General features: G+C 48.9%; 1 protein-coding gene across 1 annotated transcript in view; it reads right to left on the reverse strand.

Annotated features, from left to right (window-relative positions):
• Positions 1–23669, reverse strand: part of DNMT3A (DNA methyltransferase 3 alpha) — a 93514-nt gene that overhangs the window by 53476 nt on the left and 16369 nt on the right. Inside the window, exon 2 of the mRNA XM_004377572.3 lies at positions 16464–16568. Coding sequence (XP_004377629.1) covers positions 16464–16568 — 105 coding nt within the window. The remainder of the gene's footprint in view (positions 1–16463; positions 16569–23669) is intronic.

Consider the following 23669-nt stretch of genomic DNA (forward strand, 5'->3'; position numbering starts at 1 on the left):
GGAAATGTCTAGCTTGGGCTGTTCTGCCATTGTACCTTTGGAAGCGGATAACTTGTATTCTAGATTTCACAGATGAAGAGGAATTTTTGGATTTTGGACTTGGAGTTAAGACTTTTGCTGTGATATGATGAGATGAATATGTTTTGCATGTTGCAAGGATGTGATTTTTGGTGGGCCAAAGGGTGGAATGTCATGGATTGAATTGTGTCCCCCAAAAATTTGTGTAGCAGCTTGGCTAGGTCATGATTCCTAGTATTGTATGATTGTGTTATCTGATGTGATGTCCTTATGTATTATAAACTCTACCACTATGATGAGATTATATGTGATCTCCTCATGTGTTGTAAATTCTATCACTGTGATGAGGTTATACTGATGAGGTTGACAAGATCAGTGTCTTAACACAATCTCCTTTGAGATATAAAAGAGAGAAGCGAGCAGAGACACATAGGAACCACATACCACCAAGAAACCAGTGCCGGGAACAGAGCAAGTCCTTTGGACCTGAGGTTCCTGCACAGAGAAGCTCCCAGACCAACGGAAGACTGATGACATGGACCTTCCTCCAGAGCTGATGGTGAAAGCGTTCCCCTGGAGCTGAAGTCCTGAATTTGGACTTGTAGCCTACTGGACTGTGAGAGAATAAACTTCTCTTTGCTAAATCCATCCACTTGTGGTATTCCTGTTAGAGTAGCACCAGATGACTGAGACAGTCTCCTGAGGTCAAGAGCTGTCATGGATTGAATTGTGCCCCCCAAAAATAATTTGTCAACTTGGCTGGGTCATGATTCCCAGTTTTGTATAATTGTGTACCATTTTGTAATCTGATGTGATTTCCTTATGTGTTGTAAACTCTATCACTATGATGTAATAAAATGGATTAGTGGCAGTTATAGTGATGAGGAATACAAGATTGGATAGTGTCTTAAGCCAATCTCTTTCGAGATATAAAAGAGAGAAGCGAGCAGGGACACATGGGAACCACATACCACCAAGAAACGAGTGCCGGGAACAGAGCATGTCCTTTGGACCTGAGGTTCCTGAGCTGAAATGCTCCCAGACCAAGGGAAGATTGATGACACAGACCTTCCTCCAGAGTCAGAAGAGAAAGCGTTCCCCTGGAGCTGATGCCTTGAATTTGGATTTGTAGTCTACTGGACTCTGAGAGAATAAACTTCTCTTTGTTAACGCCATCCACTTGTGGTATTTCTGTTATAGCAGCACTAGATGACTAAGACAAAGCCCAACATCAAGTGTCTGGCAGAGTGGAGTATGAAGGTCAAAGAGTGGCCTTGCCAAGAAGCATTTCTCTGGGCCCCAAAGCCTAGCCCAGCTCTTCTCCTCAGCTTTGGCCCCCACAGGTTCTCCAGGCTCTTCAGGCCCCAGAAGACCCAAGGCCCCGGAAGGCAATTTGCAGTCTCTATAGCAACTCCCTCGTAGCTCCTGTCCTCCGTACCCCCTTCAAAAAGGAAATTTATTGCTTTATCCCCTTGGTCCCAAGAGTCTAAGAACTGAACTGGTTCAGGTTGCAGGTAATAAAAATAAAAACAATTCATCATAACTGTCTTTCATATATGTCACTGCATGGTTTGCAAAGTTCTTTCACACTCTTTATCCCTTCAGAGCCTCTCAACATCTCTGGGATGCAGGTGGGGAAACCGAGGCTCTCAGAGAATTATGTGATTTGCTAGAGGTCACCCAGGTTCTAAGGCCAGAGCAAGCACAGGAGATTTGGATGCCCGTTGGACTCCGCTGTGTGTGAGCACTTGGTTCTTAGCCTTCTGGAGGTAAGAAGCCAGGAAATCTCAGGAAGAAAGGAGGTGTCCAGCTGGGGCCAAGAAAAGGCAAGAAGTGCCCCATGCTCACCGGCTCTGCCACACCCATGGGCACCAGGCTGCACTCAGCACAAACCCTCCCCTGCTGGCTCCATCTGTAGAATGCCTGCCCCATATAAGGACAGGGATAGCATCATCTTGGCAAACATAGTGCTGGCCCATGATCTCACATAAGGCACTGCTCTGAGAGGGTGCCTCGGTTTCCCTACCTGTAAAATGAGATGACTAGGCGAGGCCAATAGAGGCTTTTTCCTTCTTAAGTCTCTCTCTTTTTTCATTTATAAAAGTAAGACACATATAAAAAGGCAAACAGCAAAAAAGAATAGTATAAAAAGTTATAGCTCCAATTTCAATCTCTTACCCCCAAAATCATTCCCTAAAAGTAAACCATTATTAACAGTTCGGTGAGTATCCTTCTAGACTTTTTGTCTATGCTTTTCCAATCATGTGTAAGATACATGTATATACGTATGTATTCATACACACATCAGATCCAGTTTAAAAAATGATATGCTATTCATAATGTTCTGCAACTTGCTTTTTTCATTTAACAAGCGATGGCAGGCATCTTTCCATACCAGTGCATATGGATGGATCTGTCACGTTCTATTTAACAGTTGCTCAACAGTCTATCTTATGGGCGTTCCCTAATTCATTTTTTCTAATGGTGGGCATTTAGGCTGAGTTGCTTTTTGCTGCTTTTATGGACAATGTTGCAGTGAACACCCTAGTACTGACAGCTCTGTGCACTTGGGTATTCTGCAGGACGGCGTCCCAGAAGTGGATTGGCTAGGTTAAAGGGCATGCCCCCTACAAAAAGTTGTACCACTCATGTGCACGCCTACAGCCTGAGAGAGCACTGGTTTCCACGGCCCCTCCCTTGCACAGCTCACCAATTGCCAAGGCTGCTTTCTGCTCTAAAGGCCTGAGCCCACTGCTATCTGGTAAGGAATGCCCCAGAGGGGGCAAAGAGGGATGAGGGCCTTGGAAAAAAGCAGAGCCAAACCGGATTCTTCTCAGATATGTTGTCCTCCCTGGACGAGGCCCCAGGTACAAAGAACAGCCTAAGGGGGAGCAGAAGGAACTGTAGGGCCTTGCTGAGTTGCTTCCTCCAGGCTGTGTGGGATGGCCAGGGCAGGCCTGCTTCCAGGAGGGAAAACCTCCCCTGGAAGCTGCACACGTGTGTGCTCCTCAGCAGTTGGGGTTGGGGGGTACTGCAACAAGAGGAAGTGTAGGTCTCTGGCGGAAGCAAGGGGTCCTCCACCAGGCTTAGGCACCAAGAGCCAATGCAGCAGAGCCAGGGGGCCAAACACAGGAAGAAAGGTGGAACACACAGGCCCCGGACTATATCCTCAGCCTCCATTCCCATATGCCGACCGCACATCCTCCCCAGATTCACAAAGGTCTCTCCCGCCTCCTCACTTAAGCAAAGTCACACCTCCTACCTAGAAAGCTCCTCCCTGATGTAAATCCTCTCAGTTCTCAAGGCTCAGGATGAGAAAGACTGCCCACACAGCCTGCAAAGTGAAGAGAGTCCCTGCCCCTACAGCCACTCTGGTGCCAAATATCATCAAGCCCCAGACATGGCATAGGTCTACTGGGGGGATGGAGGAGGACCCAGCCTGGCCAACTTAGGCTGAGAAGTTTTGGTCAAAGCCAATCTCTTACCATGGCTGTGTCCTTCTTCTTTCCTCTAGCCACTTGCTGCCACACAGACACTTAAAGTTGGGGCAGGCTCTGAACCCCACAGTGCCTGCTCCCAGCCCCACAAAGCTGCTCGAGACAACTCCACTGTCACTCACTTCCTGCCAGGGGACCACACAGGCTCCTCTCACCCTGGGACTTACTTCCTGTTGACTGCCAACTCCAAAGCACAGAGACCCAAATTGTGCCAGCGTGGAACAACTTGCATAGCCTCAGGGTCCCCACCAACCCAGTCATTCAAGGACACTCGCCCAGGAAGGCCTCAGTCTGGAGCAGCATCAGACACACCTAAGCCCTTTGGGAGCCGGATTTGCTGGGTGTATGAGGGGGAGGGGGTCTTCCGCACAGCTCCAGCCCCAGAAGTAGATCAGTGAGCTGAAATCTCCTCCTGATGCCGCCAGCCTGCACTCCCTCCCTTCCCACCATTCCACCCTCTGTTGCCCTCCCTATCTGGTTCCGGAAGAGCCCTGAGTCAGTCGAAGCTCTGGGGTTAGGGGGAGTGGATGACTCCTGCCAAGGCTAACCCTGATCCATCTTACCTGTGAAGAATTTGCCTCCTGAGGCTTCCTAGACTTATCCAAACAACTTGTGGGATTGGTTTATTGGGTTAAAAGGCTTGGGACCATAGTCTCAGAGGACAACTTAGTCAATTGGCATAACATAGTTCACAAAGATAATGTTCTACATCCTAGTTTGGTGAGTAGCGTCTAGGGTCTTAAAAGCTTGTGAGCGGCCATCTAAGATACCACTATCGGTCTCTACTGTTATGGAGCAAAGAAGAATGAAGGAAATCAAAGGCTCAAAGAAGAAACTACTCTATGGGACTAATAGCTCACATGAACCACAACCTCTTCTAACATGAAACGAGAAGAACTAGATGATGCCTGGCTACCACTACCAACCTTTCTGACCAGGGACACAGTAGAAGGTCCTGGATAGAATGGGAGAAAAATGTAAAACAAAACTCAAATTCCTGAAAAAAAAAGCCAGAACTACTGGACCAACAGACACTAGAGGAACCCTGGAGCCCATCACCCTAAAATACCTTTTGAACTTGGAACTGAAGCTATTTCTGCAGGTTACTTTTCAGCCAAATACTAGATTGGCTGAATAAACAATATCACCTGTGAGTAATGTCCTCCCTTGAACAACTGACTATATGGGACCAAATGGTCAACGTTCACCCAAAAGCAAAGATGAGAAGGCAAAGAGGAGAAGGGAAGCTAGATCAATGAAAACAGAACAAACAGAACGGAAATAATGAGAATGCTGACACATTGTAAAAATTGTAACCAGCAGCATGGAATAATTTGTATAAAAATTGTTGAAGGAAATCTAATTTGCTGTGTAAACTTTCACTTAAAACACAAAAAAAATTATTTTAAAAAATTGTACATCTGTAAAAAATTGAAAAAGAAAAAAGAATTTGCCTCCTGAGCTAAGTAGGGGCCCCTTACTGGGCCTCTCCCTGGGGCCCTGGGTAACTGGGCAGGTCAAATCCACCTGTAGAAAAACTCTGTGAGAAAGGAAGCAAGGAGGTCTGCTGGCAAATGGCCTGAAGCAACTCTCGGGAGGAACTGGGTACTCACTAAAAGGGGCATCTTAGTTAAGAAGAACAGCATAAACCAAGGCCTGGAAGCCGACTGGGAGAGGATACACCCAGCCCAAAAAAAGAAACCAAACCTGTTGCTGATGCTGGGTGGACTCGAACTGCAAACCTTTCAGTTAATAGCCTAGTGCAGGGACATATACCCAGCCAGGCCTGCATTACTCTCCACTCCCACCCCCCAGGCCCTCCTTTTGCCTCTAGCCTCTTCTGTCCTTCCCCCTGTCAACACTAGCTTGTTGACTCCTCCAAGGCAGGGACTTTGCTTTATCCAACAAAGACAGCATGGTGTCAAGCACTCAGCAGGTGCTCCGTGGATATTCACTACCTGTTCACGCTAAAGACTAAGGTAAGGACATTCTGCTCCTGGGCTTAGAGGGAGTTTCGGCTTTGTTGCCATGTCAGATGTAACTGTTAAAAATTCTGGGGTTTTTTTCCTCCCCTTTATGTTTACACTTGCTTTGAACTGTTGGAGACACAGCACACCCAGGGCACACTTCTCCCCTGACTTGCCCATCTCTGAGGGGTGGGGCAGGGAGCAGAAGAAGCCCCTGGCCCTCTTAGAACAGCAGCGGCAGCCCAAGGTGACAGTTTCAACTTCTGCCTCTCACCAGTGGGGTTTGTGGGGTGGGAGGGGGGGGAGGGATGGCAGAATGGGAATCACAGCTGAGAGCACCCCTGCTTCTCCTCCCATGGGGACGGGGGGTGGGGGGAGCAGGTAACTGAAGGGTTGTGAAGCTAGTATCATCCCACATTTGAGCAAAAGGTAAAGCTTGATCCTGTCATCCACGGCTCACCACCCTGCCCAGTAGGCCTCCCTCACTCCAGGTCTACAAACCTTGCCACCACCTCCTGGGGTTCCTCAGAGTATGCTGACCTTCACCTTCCTTCCAGGCCAGACCCCTCCACCCTGGGACAATGGCCTCTTGTTTCTCTGTCAGGTCTGTCCTGTGGGAGCTTATTCTGAGTAGACTAAGGCAGTGGTTCTTAACTGGGCACCATTTTGCCCCACTCCCAGCCCCCACAAGACATTTAGCCACGTCTCTGGAGGCATTTTTGGCTGTCACATGGGGACGGCAGGGGTGCTGCTGGAATCTAGTGGGTAGAGGACAAGAATGCTGCTAAACACCCTACGAGGCACAGGTCAGCCCCACAACAAAGAATTATGGAGCCCAAAATAATGCTGAGGTTGAGAAACCCTGGGCCGAGGGTAGGGACACTGACCAGGGACTGCCTTTTTCCAAAATGGTGACATTTAACAACTTGTCTGTCTGTTTCTCTCATACACACACACACACACACACACACACACACACACACACACACACACGCACGCACGCAAACTGGGAGGAACCTATGCTAGGTCCCTGGTCTGTGGTGCCCTCACCCCCACCCCTCAGCTCCAAAGCCCATGTAGTTGGCAGGTATGGACAGCTGAGGCCCAGCCTCACCCTGAAGGATGGGGGTGACATCCACTCCAGCATTCACTCCCCATCATCCCCAGCCCAGGGCATCCACATTTGTTTTCAAAGCGCTTTCACAGCCCTCATCTCATTGTATCTAATTGTTTGTTTACTCTGTGTCTCCCTCCTAGACTGTGAGCTTTGCCTTATTTGTCTTTTTCTTTCCCTTCCAATGGCTCCACCCAAGCCAAAGGATCTGGCATCAATATGCTTGTAAAATTAATAAATGTAATTATCACAATCACCCTTAGGTAGCAAGTGTTACTCTCACTTTTCAGATGGAAAAGGCTCCAAGGCTTGCCTCAGGTCACACATCTGCTAAGTGGTAAAGCTTCCAGGATGACCCGGGTACAGGAGAGGCATTTGAAAACACACACCCCTCTGGGTTGAGTCTCAGGAAAACCCAAATCTCAAGGATTTCAAGAAGGAAGGAGGCTTTGACGTCCTAGGAAGGGCCAGGGAAATGCTGCTGGAGGTTTCCTTGGCAGCACCCACCCCAACCAAAAAGCTAGAGGCAAAGCAGGAAGGAACCTTCTGCAGTGAACCTGTCAAAATGGAAAGCACTTCCCTGACCCCAGCTGCCTGTCACCTTGACCTCATCCTCTTCTTTTGCTCAAAGGCTGGACTAAGCACCAGAACTCCTGACACCTCCTTCACTCAAGGTAGCGACATGTCTCCTAAGGGGGGTAGGGGTGGGGACAAAGTGCTGAGGATGCAAATGGGGGGGTAATTTTTTAAGAGTTGCTTTATTATAGTTATAATGTTGCTTACACACACACACACACACACACACCTGGAGAAGAAGAGGAAAACAATACACGGGAGATGAGGCCCAAGCGTCTGGGGGTGCAGAAGCCCATTCACTCACAGGGGCAGCAGGGTCCAGGCCTCAGGGACCAGCGCTCAGGGGGCGCTGGGCCGCCCCACAGCCTATGCAAGCCACTTTTCTCCCTCCTCCAGCACCCCAGCTCCGATCCTCACCAAACCTCCGACCTTTCCAAGTGGAAGGGCCCCGGCGCCCCCCTCCCCGACTGCAAGTGCCTGGAGGTCGGAACCAGTGTCGCGGTCCCTGCCAAGGCTGGGGGCTGCAGCTGAGAACAGCCGGCCGTCTTCCCCAGCCCCCAGGACAGTTCGCGGCTGGGCAGCGGGGGCGACAGCGGGACCGGCGCGGCTAAGGTGGGCGCCGCCTCCCGGCCTCGGCCTCGGCCTCGACTCTGGTCCGCGCTTCCCCTGGGCACCCGCCTCTCCCCAGCCTCCTCCGCCCCGTCCTCCGGCCACTCCCCTTCCCCTCCGCGGCCTCACCTCACTCACCCCGCCTGGCTGCCCCGGCCCCTCAGCTCCACGCCAGGCGGGCGGCTGCGGCCCGGGCGTCAGGGCCTTGGGCCGGGGCCTGCCATTGTGCCGACAGCGGCTCTGCGGGCTCAGCGCCTTGCCATCCGGGCACCCGGGCGTCTGGCCAGCTGCGGCCTTTTGATTAAAGACACACAGACACAGGATCACACGCGCAGACACACAAGGGGCGCGCCACAGGCCTGCAGAACCCGACTGCCTGCCGTGCACGACAGAGGACAGAGATGCGCATGGACGCAGAGCGCTGTAAACAAAACACACAAACAAGTCCCCTCCACTCACACCCGCCGCTCAGCCGGCCCAGTTCCTCGGCTCCTGCAAGCCCATCGGCCCCCCACCCAGTCCTGGATTTTTCCAGGTTGACTCTAGTTTCAGGAAACAGCCGCATGTCCACGTAAGCAGGGCAGCTCAGCCTCGGAAGGGCTGGCGCTGGGCCAGTGCTCCCTCACTCGCTCCTCTGCCTCAGCCCTTCCTCGCTGTCCCCTTCCCCTGGCAGTGCTCCCTTGGAGAGATCTGGTTGCAGCCAGAGGTGGCCTTGAGGAAGGAGAGGTCTGCATATCCTACACCCCACTTCCAGAGGTCCCCAAACGCTGCCCTGCTCAGCTTTGCCCGGGGTGAATAGAGGCAGGTGCCCAAACTTTGGAATTAGGACTCTGATCCCTACAGATTTCCTTCTCCCCTCTCGAGTGGCTAAAAAGGGCACCAGTGAGGTCAACGGACAGCAGGGCCAGAGGCCAGACCCCATCCTAGGTATGCAAATCTGGAAGCTTTGACCCCTGCCTGGGCACCCACTCTCAGGTCGCACCACTTCCTTCACCAGTTATGGTGAGAGCTGCCTTTCCTCCGTGAGGTCTCCACTGTGTGTGTGTGTGTGTGTGTGTGTGTGTGTGTGTGTGTGTGTGTGTGTGTGTGTGTGAGACTCAAGTGTGAGGAAAGGACTACTTCTGGGCACAGAGAAGCCTTGGAGGTTACTTGGTCTGTGTCCCTGCTGGACTGCTGCAAAGCATCGCAAAAGGAGGCAAGAATGAACATGCCCAGGGAGTGGCCAGCCCACTTAGGGTTCACTTTCCAAAAGGGACTCCTGTCCACCTGGAAAAGGGCCTGGCTATCCTCTTTGAAGTCAACCTCAAAGGATTTCGGAGTGAGCTGGAGGCTCCCTTAAAAAAGTCATTATGTATAGAAAATCCACGTATTTAAGTAATCTCTTTTGAGGTTATTTCTATTTTCAGCCTTTGCCATCCAGAGGGTGACAGGTTTGGTAAGAGGGGGAACCCACCATGGAAAATGGCGCTGTCTTTGCTGTGCTTCATTTACCTTTCTGAAGTTTCTAATGGGCGTCCGGCCTGTGCTGTACGCATCCTGCCCCACCCGACATGATGGCATAGCTTTAATCACACCCCCTCAGCCTTTGTCTCTCCAGACTGAAGAGTCATAATCTCTTTAGTCTGTCCTCACTTGGCAGCCTCTCCTTGCCCTTGATCAATTTAACTGCCCTTCCCTGGAGCTCTTCTAGCTCAGTTATGTCTTTCTTGAGGTGGCAGAACCAAAACGCGCAGATTTCTCTAGGTGGTGATGATGAAAGAAACCCAGTGTCAACAACTCTCCCTCAGATGCATGTGTCAGCAAGAACCTGCTTCAGCAGGAGCGATGCAGGTGCAATGCCAGCTTTAGAAAAGTTCGCATAGTGGTACCGAGAAGACCATGGAGGCCAAGACCTGTGGGAGTGGATGGCTTTTGCTGGAGGTGGCCCTAGAAGGTGTGACTCTGGGAAGGGGCCAGGGAGGGGTGAAAATAAACAAAGGCAATTTTTTGAAAAACAAAATGGAGATTCTGAGAGTTTCCTCAGCTGCTCCCCCAATAAGACCAGCTTTCTCAAGGTGGCCTCTACAATGGCCCCTGCCAAATTTGCTCCCTTCCAGAAGACTCAGTCTGTGACAACAGCTCTGATAATATTCCTGTTGTGCCCTCACTGGGGCCTCCCTTATCCCCAATGGCCAGCACACAGGTCCTGCTAATTCTGTCTTCCCACTGCTGCCCCCTAATACGCCCGCAGGACGTCTTCTGGTACCACCCGACCCCACCCACCTTCCTATCTCCCTGCCTCTGCTTGTGCTCAACCTATCATGTTCAGGGATACCAGGTACCAACTGCCCAAAACATGGGTCCCATCACTTCACCCTCTCCTCAAAAACCTTCCAGATAAACACAACTTAAGCTGCCTGCAAACTGCCTTTCTAACCAAAATCAAAACCATTTTTAAATGAACCCTCCTTTTCTCAGTCAAACCAGTCTGCTCATTGTCCTTGCCTTCGGGCTTCCCCACAAAATGCCACACCCATATATGCATTCCTTCCTCCACATCTCTGCTCCAAATGGCCTTAGTAGAACACTTTTCACTTTTCCCCAGACTTCTCTACATTTTAAAAAGAACAATTGCCATCATTGAATAAACTCCTGGTGACCCCATGTGAATCACAGTAGAACTATGTTCCATAGGATTTTCAAGGACTGATTTTTTCATAAGTAGATTGCCAGCCCTTTCTTCTGAGGTACCTCAGGGTGGACTCGAACTGCCAGCATTTTGGTTAGCAGCTAAGTGCATTAACTGCACCACACATGGACTTTACTCTCCTTTTAAGGTCCAAGTCAAGCCCCACATCCTCCAACATGTTTTCCCTGACTTCCCAGCCTCCTTCAAAGCCCCATAACACTTCAGGTCCAAACCATTAACGAGGCCCCTCTGTACTGGCTTCAGTTAGTGGGTGCTGACTGGACTGATCAGATGGAGGAATGAGTAGATGGAATCTGCAGGAAACAGTGAAAAGAAAGCCTCTAACCTCATGAGATACATTACAGTACTGTTTTCCTCACACCTTCAAAGACATGAGAAGACAGGTGAGCAGGCGGCAGTGTGTGCTGACATGGGCTGACAGGAAGAAAGGCTGCCTGAAAGGCCCCGACCAGGGGCTGAAGCCCAGGAATGGGGGGGTGGGTTGCTCTTTCAGGAAATGTGCATAGAAACAAGGGGCACAGGGTCACTGAGTCAAGCTTCAATAGGTTTGGGCAGGAGGGGCTTGGGCAGGAGGAGATTTGAGCTCTGGCTTAACTTGGAGAACAATCAAAACATCCTATTAGATTTGAAAATTGGTCAGTACTGCAAACCCCCAATAGCTGAGTTAAACTCTACCCTGCTGGATTAAGCTGTAGCACAACAATTCCCTAATTTATCCCAGTTTAGACCCCAAATCTTTGGCTCTGCAGCAGGGCAGTTTCGCCCTCTTGAACTCACTGGCTTCTGCCCTGCATTGAAGGTTCAGCCTCCAATATGGAGCAGAGTAAGTGGAGTAAGTTATGCTGGCTCCAGCTCAGCTTAGCTCAGTGCCTGCTCCTGGCCCCCTCCTCCTCCCTCCCTCCCTTTCTGGGTTATTCTTAGCAAGAGGTGACCTCAGAATGCTCCCTCAGAGCAAAAGTAACCCTGGAGGAAGTTGGTGGGTATAAATCTTCAATGAATAAATACATACAGCTGGTAAACAGGGTATGGAGCCCCACAGGGCAGGGCACCACCCAGGGTCTGGTGGGCAAGGGCAGAAAAGTGTCCCTCCCAGTGCTCTAGCTATCACCCCCACAAAAGGCAAAGAGAGTCGCAGAGCTGCCTGGGCTTGTTACCAGAAGTGTACCAACTTCGGATGCCCTCACTTGCAACTCTGAAACCCCCTCAGGAGCTGGTGGACAGGAAGATACCCCTTTTCTCCCACCCGACACATAGACTCAACACCCACACTCTCACGCTGCTGTACCCTCCCCGCCCCCATGGGCACTGGCCAGCCTGCAGGCCCCTGGCTCAGGTGCCAGCTCCCTTCCTAGGCCCCGCCCAGGCCTACAGCCGCTTCCTGTTTCCTGTTGCCGGGTGCTCAGGCTGCCGGCTCAGTTCTTAGCCAGGCCCACTTCTCACTCCTCAGCCCCCCTGCAGCCTTTCCCTCGTTACACGTGGGCTTCCTGGTATTTGGGTCAATCTCCCTCCTCAGTTGTGTTTTCTTTGTATGCTTTTTGGACCAGGTCTACACGTTTTTCCAAACAGCCCTGCATTCATATAGTAACTTAAAGAGTGTATCAGTTGGGCAGCCAGTCAGCCAGATGGTGTGGCTGGAAGGGTGAGGAGGAAAGAGCACCGCTGGCTTTGCACACAGAAGGTGTGAAATTTATCCTCTCTGAAACTCAGTCTCTTCATCGGAATGTCGGGGTGGTAATGAGAGTGGCCCCCACCTCTCACACAGATTTGTCCTCAGCATCGGATGAGGTTGTCGTTGTGAAAGGCCTTTGTAGGCAATAGAGTGCTGTGCAAATACAGCGTTTATTCATGGTCCCTGTCCTCCGTGAGGTGGGCAGACAAGTGCAGTGTGGCTCAGAGGCTCCGGGATTACGCAATGAGGGGTGGCATTAAGGTCAGAGTAGTGGGAGAGACCAGCTCTCCCGCCCTGCTCTTCAAACTATGAGGGTGGAAGGCCAGGTTTTTAAATTTCCCATCCATCAAGAATCGATACTTTTGTAAAATACAAAATCACACAACTGGATGTGGTGACAATGCCAAATTGATATCAAAGTGTTTAAATACTTATTCTCCTTTTCTGTACTTATCACAGACAGGTGACAGTGTGCAGACCAGCGTGTCTCCAAGCAAGACCCGCAGACCACTGCTGGTCCACTGCTTTTTCCTCCCAGTAGTTCATTTTTATGAATTTTACAAATAGTTCATGAAGGGAGAGCCCAGTGTGGGTCACAATGACTGAATTGGACTGCATTTTCCAAACGGGCTTTCAGAGGCTGTGGCACTGGGACAGGAAGGTAGAAGAGAAGGCTGCTCCAGGCTAAGGAAGGGCATAAACGTGGTGGAGAAATGTGTTTAGGGAGCATCAAGGGGACAGTTTCCTATAATGAAGGAGGTAAGTACTGGACATTAGTGAGAGATGCAGAGCAACAGAGGTCAGATGGCGAGGGGCTGGAATGCCAGACAGAGCATTCTAGATCTTGTCCCTTAAGAAATGGAGTGCCTGGAGATTCCTGAACGGAAATGTGCCATGCATCGTCTTTACTGTAATTATGTGTGGACTCCTTTCTGTAGCACACTAGATTGAAAGATCAGCACTGCTTCTGTGTGTGGCCCCTGCACATGGTAGGTGCTCAGTGAGTGGAAAGTGTTGGTTGCTAAGGAGAGGAAGGCAGGGGGAGCTTTAGAAAGCGTGCTGGCCTGGGCAGACTTGGCAGGGTGGAGTCTGGCTGGGGTGAGAGCACAGCTGTGTCACTCAACGCGGCCACAGGAGTGAGTAGAAGGCACCCAGGGGAGAGACCTGCTGAAGGCAAACATCAACAGGCCTCAGGAGCAAAAGAAGAAGTGAGCCACAGACTGCTTAGTCTCGGGGCTGGGGGGAGGTGAGGACATTAGAGGGCATGCCTCGTCCCTTCCTGTCCAGCATGGGACGTGCAACATTTGCACAGATCAAGACCCCGGACCCCAGCCTTCAGCCAGGTTTTCCTCTCTTGCCTCCCAGCACTATCCCTTGGGCACACCTGTCAGGATCCTAGCCAAACACCCTATCCTCCCCAGGCTTAGCTGGATGACACACTCAGCTGCTTTAAACCTCCCTGGGAAATCCATTCCTACAGCCACAGCTGCAACAGGTCCCCAAGAAGCCCTCCCTGCTACGCTCCTCTTGCCGGGGATGGGAGGAGGCCAGGCTGAGCACCTGCCCCACAAGTACTGAGGGCCGTGAGTCACACCAGATGGCCTGGGGGCCAGGGACCCTGGCAGCAGCAGGAATTCCCCCAGCATGGGCTCCCTCAGGGGTCTGGGGCCTGCTGCCCAGGAAGGGCTCTGCTGCCTGTTTTTCTCTGGGGTCAGTCTCTGCTCCCCTCAATGCACAGGGATCCCTTTCACAAAAACTGCCTAAGGCCCTGCCTCCCCAGTCAGCTTTGCCCTCCTCATGCTCTCTCTTGAGAGCCCAGGCGGCTGCAGATGCCACCTAGGACATGGCTGAACCACATCCAGACTGACCTACACAGGACGTGCAGTCCCCCCATAGGGGCTGCTGAAGGCCGATGCTAGGCCCCAACTCCAAAGGCCTACATCTACCTTGCAAACACTGGCCCCTGCAGACTCTGGTCCGTGCAGACACTGGCCCCTGCAGACACAGGCCCCTGCAGCTGAGTAGGCTTACTGCACTGCCAACCCTGCACATTTGAACTCTGTTGTTTTCAAAGCACCCTGAGAGTGGACAGGCCAGGTACTGCCAAGGAGCCATATTCTGAAGCTAAAGCTCAGAGAGGTTAAGTTACTTGCTCAAGGTCACACAGCTGGGAAGCAGTAAATCCAGGTGCTCTTTCCTTTGACATCAAACTGAGGGTGCTATGCCCTCTGAAGAGGACAGGTTTGGCCCAAGGACAGGGACCAACCTTTGCTGAGTGCTGGGCTCTTTGGTGCTTGAATTGGTATATCAGGAACACCTCCTTATCATCTGTTTTTCAGAAGGGGAAACTGAGGTTCAGGTTCAGGCAGTGACTTGTTCACGGTCACACCAGGGGTCAATGGTGGAGCTAGGACTTGAACCCAGGTCTGTGGGACTCCAAAGACAGTGGTTCTCCATCAGCACTGGACCCTGTTCCAGGCTGGGGGATGTATGCCTCGCTGACCCTTCTCCACCCACTCGGTCATGCCCCTCCTCGCTCTCATTTGTTTATCTCTGGACACATTTCCATACATCTACCCGACTTCTTTGTGCCCTCTGACCCCTAGGGTGTCAGAGACCCCATCTCTCAGAGATGTGCCCTTCCTCTGATTCCAGGGACTCACAAAGACAAGTCAAAGGCTTGCTGGGTCTTTATTTGCTGTGGGAGGTGATCGGGGAAGGGCAAGTTTGCTCTGCAGATCATGGGATGCCAAGGCTGAGGAGGGTGAGGTCACATGGGCAGATGCACACTTACCGGTGGGCTCTGACCCCAGCCTACTCCCCTACCCCCAACTTTGGTCTGCATGTGCCCCTCTGCCCTCTCCCTCAAGCTGCTCCATGGCAAGGAGAGTGGAGGGCACCCCAGGAACCAGGAAGTGTGGCCTGGAGAGCCTGCTGCAAGCCAGAAATTCCTTTGAAGTCCCCGGTTTTATCTTTCAAATTCATGTGAATTTTCCAATCCAGGTCATAAAATATCCATGTTTGCTTTAATATTAAAATGTTTAAAATTACTTACCAGTTCAATTGCTTAACTTCTCCCCCATTCTCTTCCTCCAAAATCTTCAGTCAAATCAGCAGGGCCATGCTTTAGTACCCAGCAGTTCCAAATCTCCCGCCATCCTCCGAGAACCCAGCTCACCTCCGGTTTGGAGGGCCCCCCACCACTGCCCCTTTGTACTTCAGCCACCATTCACCCCCAGTCTCTACCCCAAGGGAGAAAATCTCAGACTTCCTGCCCTGTGGAGAACATTTCTCTGAGGGGCCAAGTTACAAATCTGTGGTCCCTGGTTCCCCCCACCTTCTTGCACCAAGTTTACCCTTCTCGGCTGGAAGGGCTAAAAGAAAGGAACCAGCTGTCTTTGGTGCTGGGAAATAATTATTGCCTTGCCTCTGCGTTTAGGGCAGAAGGGAGGCAGTCTCTTATGGCCCATAGGCCTTGTCCTCTGGAGCTCTCATCTTGGGCAACCCCAGAGAGCACCCCCAGACCTAAGAAGCAGTGGCCCCCAGAAATCTGGGCTCATGGGTCGGCCAGCAGTCTACACTCCACAGGCCTTGAAACAAAGAGTCTCTCCTACAAGTCTCAGCAGCGTGGTCTCTTCCCTCCTCTCAGTTCCCTTCCTCCAGGTTCTCCAGGCGGCAGCTGAGGCCCAGGGTGTGTGTGTGTGGGCTGGGGGTGGGGGTTGGGGGAGGAATGGGGAGCCCGCACAGACAGGCTACCAAATAAACCAGTTACCATGGAGCTGATTCTGACTCAAGGCGACCCCATGTGTGTCAGAGTAGAGCTGCGCTCCATAGGGTTTTCAGTGGCTGATTTTTTGGAAGAAGATCACCAAGCCTTTTTTCCAAGGTGCCTCTGGGTGGACTTACACCTCCAACCGTCTGGTTAGCAGTTGAGCGTGTTAACCACTTGTACCACCTCGGGACTACAGACAGGCTAGGGAGATGAAGTCCTGCCCGTCAAGGCCACTGACTCGGGCCTCCCCCAGACTCCTGCTGCACATGCAGAGGGAAGCCGGAGTTGAGGCCCAGCCCCACGGCCTCCCAGTGCAAGACCTCTGCCCTCGCGGGACCACAGCTCTTGATGCAGAAAATAGGGAAACTGTGGGGGTGCCTGTGGGGTTCAAAGAATAAGGAATATGGACAAGCTCAGCAGCCAGAGGGGTGCACCCCGTCACCTCATCTTCATGCCCTGGGCACGGCCTTTCTTGCCGCGAGGTCCCTGCAGGGGCCCTCTAGGCAGCAGTGATGTGTGTTGGGGGGAGGGTTGTGATGACACAACACTCACCGGGGGGTGCTTGCGCTTCCTCCCAGGCCTCCCCACCTTCCGCGCAGTCGTGCCGGGCTCCTGCCGCTCCTCCTTGCCACGAGGCTCCTCCGGTTCCTCTCCCTCCTGTGGGCACAGACACAGCCTGTGAAGCCAGAGTCTGGGAGGCTGCATCCATGAGGCACCTCACTAGAGGCCCATCCCAGGCTGGTAAGGCCTCCCTTCCAGTCTAGCCCACCCCTTCCCATGCTGTTCCCTCTGGAAAGGAGGGTCTTCACCCTCACCCTGCCTGGTGAAGCTTGAACCACCCTTCACAGCCCCATTTAAATATATCCTCAGCAGGACTTCAGGGAAGACCTGCGGCCCCAGATGAATATGTCTCTCCCACCTGATGACCACGTTTTCTGAACCACAAAATCACAACACATGCTCTGACAAAGAATTTGTTTCTGAGTTATAAGTTTATTTATATATAAAAAAAATCTTACACAGATACAAACATTAAATGAGTCATGTATTTAACTTTATTGAGAATAAAGTCACATGAAAAGAAATATTAAATTTAGCAATGTATATTTGAAGTACATGCAATTCTCAAAATGAGGACTATCGTAGAAAATGGAGGACTTTTGCAGCTGCTGTAAATACACCCTGAAGCACTTGCCACACGGAGGTAGAATTACATACAGATAAGCCCTCTCGTCCACAGGAGCATCTTGGGGACCATGTCTTGGCTCTATTTTTTTTTTTTTTATAGTAATTTCTCTCTCTCTCTTTTTTTTTTTTTTGGTGAATCTTGCCTCTTCTTTATCCCCCCATGTACCAAGTTCTGGACCAGATGGAGGACCTTCTTTCCTCACCCCTCACACAGCACCGGCATGAGCCCAGGCCCCGTAGTGCTCGTCTCCTGTGGCACAGAGACAGAAACCTAGAAAGTCCTCCTGCCTCACTGCTCCAGTCTGGCCACAAACCACCCACGAGTCCCTTCTGACTCAGCCGGGCTCCAGCATGACTAATTACCAGCAGAGACAATGTTGGGAGGAAGAGAGAGAAAGGGATTCTGACCCAGCAGAGGGATAGCAGGCTGCTTTTCATGCCTGGATCGATGGTCTGAGGCTCTTCCTTGGGAAGGGGTCAACCCAGCGCAATGCTGGCACCACAGAGAAGGGGAAGGTACACAAGTTCCCTGGGGATTTAAGTGAGATGGCCTCAACTCTCTACTCAACTTTCATTTTCTATGATTTCAAAATAGTTTTGTGGTTTGCCACATTAATTTTCAGGTGATGGTGGGACATGCAAATGGAAACCTACTGCGACCAATTGTAGACATTAGACCAAAGAGAAAAGTATCACTGGTCCATGCAGCCAGCCAGCCATCCACTCATCACCTATCCATCCACCCATCACCCATCCATACACTCATCATCCACCCATCCATCCACTCCTCATCCATACATCCACCCACCCATCATCCATCCATCTACACATCCATCCACCTATCATCCATCTACCCAACCATCCATCCATCCACCCATCCATCTACCCATCCATCTTCCCATCATCCAATCATCCACTCACTCATCCACCCATCATTCATCCATTCACCCACCCATCACCCATCTATTTACCCATCCAAACACCCATCCATCTACCACCCATCATCCATCTATCTATCCATTCATCCATCTATCCAATGCATGACTATGAAGGATCTGTGGGGGGTGGGGTGCTGGGCAGTGGGACAGAATGGAAGGGAGATTTAGGGCATCAGCATCTGAGGTTCTGGGAGTCCTCTAAGGAGACTCAAGTAGAGGATGAACAGAGGAGCCAGGCCTTAGCACCAAGTGGTAGCTATGGTCAAGTTGGAAAGAGAGCAGAACTCATAAGGGAGATGGAGAGAAAATGGTCAAAGGAACAGGAAGAGAATGCCAGGTGTACTGTGGGAGCAAGGAAGGAGAGAGCTGCCAACCCAAGAGGCCAAATTTGTCAGATGGAAAGAAGCTGAAGACAAAGAGAAGATGTGGCTAGGGGTGGTAACCAATGACTTAGAGCAGGCGCTGTCAATAAGCAGTGCAGAATGACAAGGCCATGAGGACGGATGCGCTGGGGAAGGGCTGAAGAGGACAGTTTAAGGAGCCTAGCTAAGAAAGGGTCTAGAAGAGAAGCAAGCAGGCGGAAGAGCCTCATGTACATCTGTGGGCGGGAGGGAGGGGCAGCACCATGACCAGAGAGTCTTGAGAGGCTCGTTTCAGGAAAACACAGCAGAAAGGCTGTGGGGAGAGCTGCCAGCTGGTGGTGAGGCCTCTGTGAAGCTCTGGGAGGGGCCAAGCAAGGGTGGCCCCAGGACTCAGGCCAGTGGTTGGCCAGGTCTGCTGGTTCTGAGCTGTTTTTCAAGTCCCCCCAACCCTCCATTTAAGAAAGGATAAAGAAAACACTTCGATCACACAGAGAGAAAATATTACCAGTGCAGCTTAATACTTGTGAAGGTGACAATCAGATCTACATAGCTGTAGTGAATTATTCCAGGCTGAGATGACGCTTTTGGTCTGATTCTACCACTGCTTAATGGGCACCATCTGGATCATTCTGACAAGGTATCTCAGCATTTATAAAACAATCAGGGTTAGCATGAGGTCACAGAAAGGGCATAGAGCCTGGAGCAAACAGACCTGGGTATGAGCCCAGCTCCTCCACTTGCTGGTTATAGGGCCTCAGTTTTCTCATCCATAAAATGGGGGTAATGAAGGTGTCCATTCTGCCTGCTTCTCAGGTTTTTGAGAGGACAGGTGAACAAATGGTTTGTTCACTTGTCTGGTTTACTGCTCTATCCCCAGAGCCTAGAACGGGGCCGCCACTTAGGAGATGCTCCTCAAAAAACTCGTTGCTGTTGAGTCGATTCCAACTCATGGCAACCCCACGTTGTTTCAGAGTAGAACAGCACTCTATAGGGTTTTCAATGGCTGTAATCTTTTTTTCTTCAAATTTTATTCATTTTGTTGTTGAGAATATACACAGCAAAACATACACCAATTCAACAGTTTCTACATGTACAATTTAGTGACATTGATTACATTCTTCAAGTTGTACAACCATTCTCACCCTTCTTTTCTAAGTTATTCCTCCCTCATTAACATAAACTCACTGCCCCTAAGGTTCCTATTTTTGGAGTTGCTGTTGTCAATTTGATCCCATATAGATAGTTCTTAAAAGAGCATAATGCTTAAGGCAGACCTGTTTTACTAGTTAAGCTAAACTATTGTTCTGTTTTAAGAAGACTTCAGGGGATATTTTTGGTTTAAGGTTTAAAGATTATCGCAGGGAAAGTTTCAGGGGTTCATCTACCCTCCATGGCTCCAGAAAGTCTACAGTCTATGAGAATGTGAAATTCTATTCTGCATTTTCCCCCTTTTGATCAAGATTCTTCTATGGAATCTCTGATCAAAATGTTCAGTAATGGTAGCTGGGCATCATCCAGTTCTTCTGGTTTCATGGCAAAGGAAGCAGTTTTTCATGGAGGCAATTCCATGTCTTCCTATTCCTGACTCTCCTTCTTCTTGTGTTGCTCCAGGTGAAGAGACTAATTGTTGTGCCTTGGATGGCTGCTTGCAAGCTTTTAAGACCCCAGGCACTACGCCACAAACTAGGAGATAAAACAGAAGCACTAAACACGTTATTAGGCCAGTTAACTGAGATGTCTCATGAAACCATGGCCCTAAACCTCCAAACCTAGGAACCAAATCCCATGAGGTGTTTGGTTGTAAAAATGCAGCCTCGGCAGCTACTTTTTTTTTGCCATTGTTGTAAATATATCACACAACTTTTGCCACTTCAACTTTTTACAGGTATACAATTTATTGACAGGATTATAATAATTGGCTCTGTAACCCTACCCTTAATGCAATTTTTCCATCACTGTTAACCCCCCTTTCTCTTCTCTCTCCTGCCCCTGGTAACCACTAATAAACTTTGGTCTCTATATATTTGCCTGTCTTTTTATATAAGTTCATACAATATTTGTCCTTTCGTGATTGGCTTATTTCACTTAGTATAATGTCTTCAAGCTCCAACCATACAAGACTTTATTTCTCCTATTGGCTGAGTAGTATTACATTGTATGTATGTACCACATTTTGTTTATCCATTTATCTGGTGATGGGCATTTAGGTTGTTTCCACCTTTTGGCTATTGTAAATTGTGCTGCAATGAACATTGGTGTACAAGTCTCTTTCTGGGTCTCTGCTTTCAAGTCTTTTGGGTATATACCTAGGAGTGGAATTGCTGGGTCATATGGTAGTTCTATTTTTAATTTTTTGAGGAGCTGCCACACAAGCTTCCACAGCAGCTGCACCATTTTGCATTCCCACCAGCAATGGATAAGGGTTCCAACTTCCCACATCCTCAAACAACATTCGTTATTTTTTTTTTTTTAATCTCAGCCATTCTAGTGGGAGTGAAATGGTGTCTCATTGTAGTTTTGATTTGCATTTCTCTGATAGCTAATGACGCTAAGCATCTTTTCATGTGTTTGGTGGCCATTTGAATGTCGTCTTTGGTGAAATGTCTATTCAAGTCCTTTGCCCATTTTATCATTGGGTTGTCTCTTTGTTGTTAAGTTGTTGAAGTTTTATATATATTTTGTTTATTAGATTCTTGTTGGATATGTGGTTTCCGAAGATATTCTCCCAGTCAGTAACTTGTCTTTTCACTTTTTTGATAAAGTCTTTTGATGAGGTCCCATTTATTTTTGTCTTTTGATGTTCGTGCTTTTGCTATTAGATAATCCATTGTCGAAGGCTAGCTCTGACCGTGTTGCCCCTGCTTTTTCTTCTAAGAATTTTATGGTTTTAGTTGCATATTGAGGTCTTTAATCAATTTTGATTTTGTTTTTGTGTATGGTGTGGGGCAAGGATCTTGTTTCATTCTTCTGCATGTGGAAATCCAATTTTCCCAGCACCATTTATTGAAGAGACTCTTTCTCCCCATCAAATGGACTTAGCACCTTTGTCAAAAATCAGTTGACCACAGATGTGTGGGTTTATTTCTGGGCTCTCAATTCTATCCCATTGGTCTGTGTGTCTATTGTTATACCAGTACCAGGCTGTTTCGATTACTGTAGCTGTGTAAAATAAAAAAAACCAAACCTGTTGCCATTGAGTCAATTCTGACTCATAGTGACCCTACGGGACAGAGTAGAACTGCCCCATAGGGTTTCCAAGGAGTAGCTGGTAAACTCAAACTGCTGACCTTTTGGTTAGCAGCCGAGCTCTTAACCACTGTACCACCAGGTAGCTGTATAGTATGTTTTAAAATCAGGAAGTATGAGTCCTATTCTGTTTTCCTCTTTCAGCATTGTTTTAGCTGTTTGGGGCCTTTTGCCTTTCCATATAAAGTTGAGGATTGGTTTTTCTATTTCTGTAAAGAAGGCTGTTGGAATTTTGATCAGGATTGTGTTGAATCTATAGATCACTTTGGGTGGTCTTAACAATATTAACTTCTCCAATCCATGAATATGGGACATCTTTCCATTTATTTAAGTCTTCTTGTGGCACAGAGGTTAAGAGCTTAGCTGCTAACCAAAAGGTTGGCAGTTCGAATCCTTGGAAACCCTATGGGGCAGATCTACTCTGTCCTCTAGGGTCTCTATGAGTAGGAATCGACTTGACAGCAACTGGTTTGGGTTTTTTTTTTGGTTTTTAATCTCTTTCAGCAGTGTTTTATACTTTTCATTGTTTAAGTCCTTCACGTCCCTGGTTAGATTTATTTATTGTTTTTAGGTATTTTATTCTCTTAGATACTATTGTAAATAGAATTGTTTCCCTGATTTCCCTTTCAGATTTCTCACTGCCAGTGGATGGAAACCCAGCTGATTTTTGTTTGTTGACCTTGTACCCTGCAACTTTGCTAAACTCCTCTATTTGCCTAGAAGTTTTCTTGTGGACTTTTTGGGATTTTCTATATATAGGATATCATTCCCAAAAAGAGAATTTACTTCTTCTTTTCCAGTCTGGATACCCTTTACTTCTTTTTCTTGTCTTATTGCTGTGGCTAGGACTTCTAACACAATATTGAATAGAAGTGGTGGGAGTGGGCACCCTTCTCTTGATCTCTCAGTCTTTCTCCATTAAGTATAATGTTGGCTGTTGGCCTTTCATATATGCCTGAATCATATTGATGAATTTCCCTTCTAATCCAATCTTCTTTAGGGTTTTCATCAAGAAAGGGTGCCGGATTTTATCTAATGCTTTTTTTGCATCCATAGAGAGGATCATGTGGTTCTCTTTCTTTGTTCTATTGATGTGGTGCATTACACTGATTGATTTTCTAATGCTGAACCATCCCTGCATTCCTGGAATAAATGTCATTTGGTCATGGTGTATGACTCTTTCAATATGTTGTTCAATTTTGTTCGCTAGTATTTTGTTGAGGGTTTTTGCATCTATATTCATAAGAGATATTGGCCTGTTTTCTTTTTTTGTAATGTCTTTGCTTGGTTTGGGTATCAGGGTTATATCTGCTTCATAGAATGAATTAGGGAGTATTCCTTTCTTCTCTACCTTTTGAAAGAGTTTAAACAGTATTGGTGTCAATTCTTCTCTAAATATTTGGTAGAATCCCCCAGTGAAGCCATCTGGTCCAGCTTTTTTTTTGTTGGGAGGTTTTTGATCACTGATTCAATCTCTTCACTTGTTATGGGTCTGTTGAGATTTTCTATTTCCTGTTGAGTCAGTTTGAGTCGGTTGTGTGTTTCTAAGAATTTGTCCGTTTCATCTAGGTTATCCATTTTTTTGCCATACAATTTTTCATAATATTCTGTCATAATCAAACACTTTGAGGGACAGAGTAGCAGGGGTAGGGGTCTGGGGATCATGCTTTTAGGGGACATCTAGGTCAATTGGCATAACAAAGCTTATTAAGAAAATGTTCTGCATCCTACTTTGGTGAGTGGTGTCTGGGGTCTTAAAAGCTTGTAAGTGGCCATTTAAGATGCATCAATTGGTCCCAACCACCTGGAGTAAAGGAGAATGAACACCAAAGACACAAGGAAAGTATTAGCCCAAGAGATAGAAAGGGCCACATAAACCAGAGACTTCATTAGCCTGAGACCAGAAGAACTAGATGGTGCCCGGCTACCACCACTGACTGCCCTGACAGAGAACACAACAGAGAGTACCCATTGGAGCAGAAGAAAGGTGGGGTGCAGAACTCAAATTCTAGTAAGAAGACCAG

The sequence above is a fragment of the Trichechus manatus genome, unplaced genomic scaffold, assembly GCF_000243295.1.
Source record: "Trichechus manatus latirostris isolate Lorelei unplaced genomic scaffold, TriManLat1.0 scaffold00052, whole genome shotgun sequence".
In the NCBI taxonomy this organism is placed as follows: Eukaryota; Metazoa; Chordata; class Mammalia; order Sirenia; family Trichechidae; genus Trichechus; species Trichechus manatus.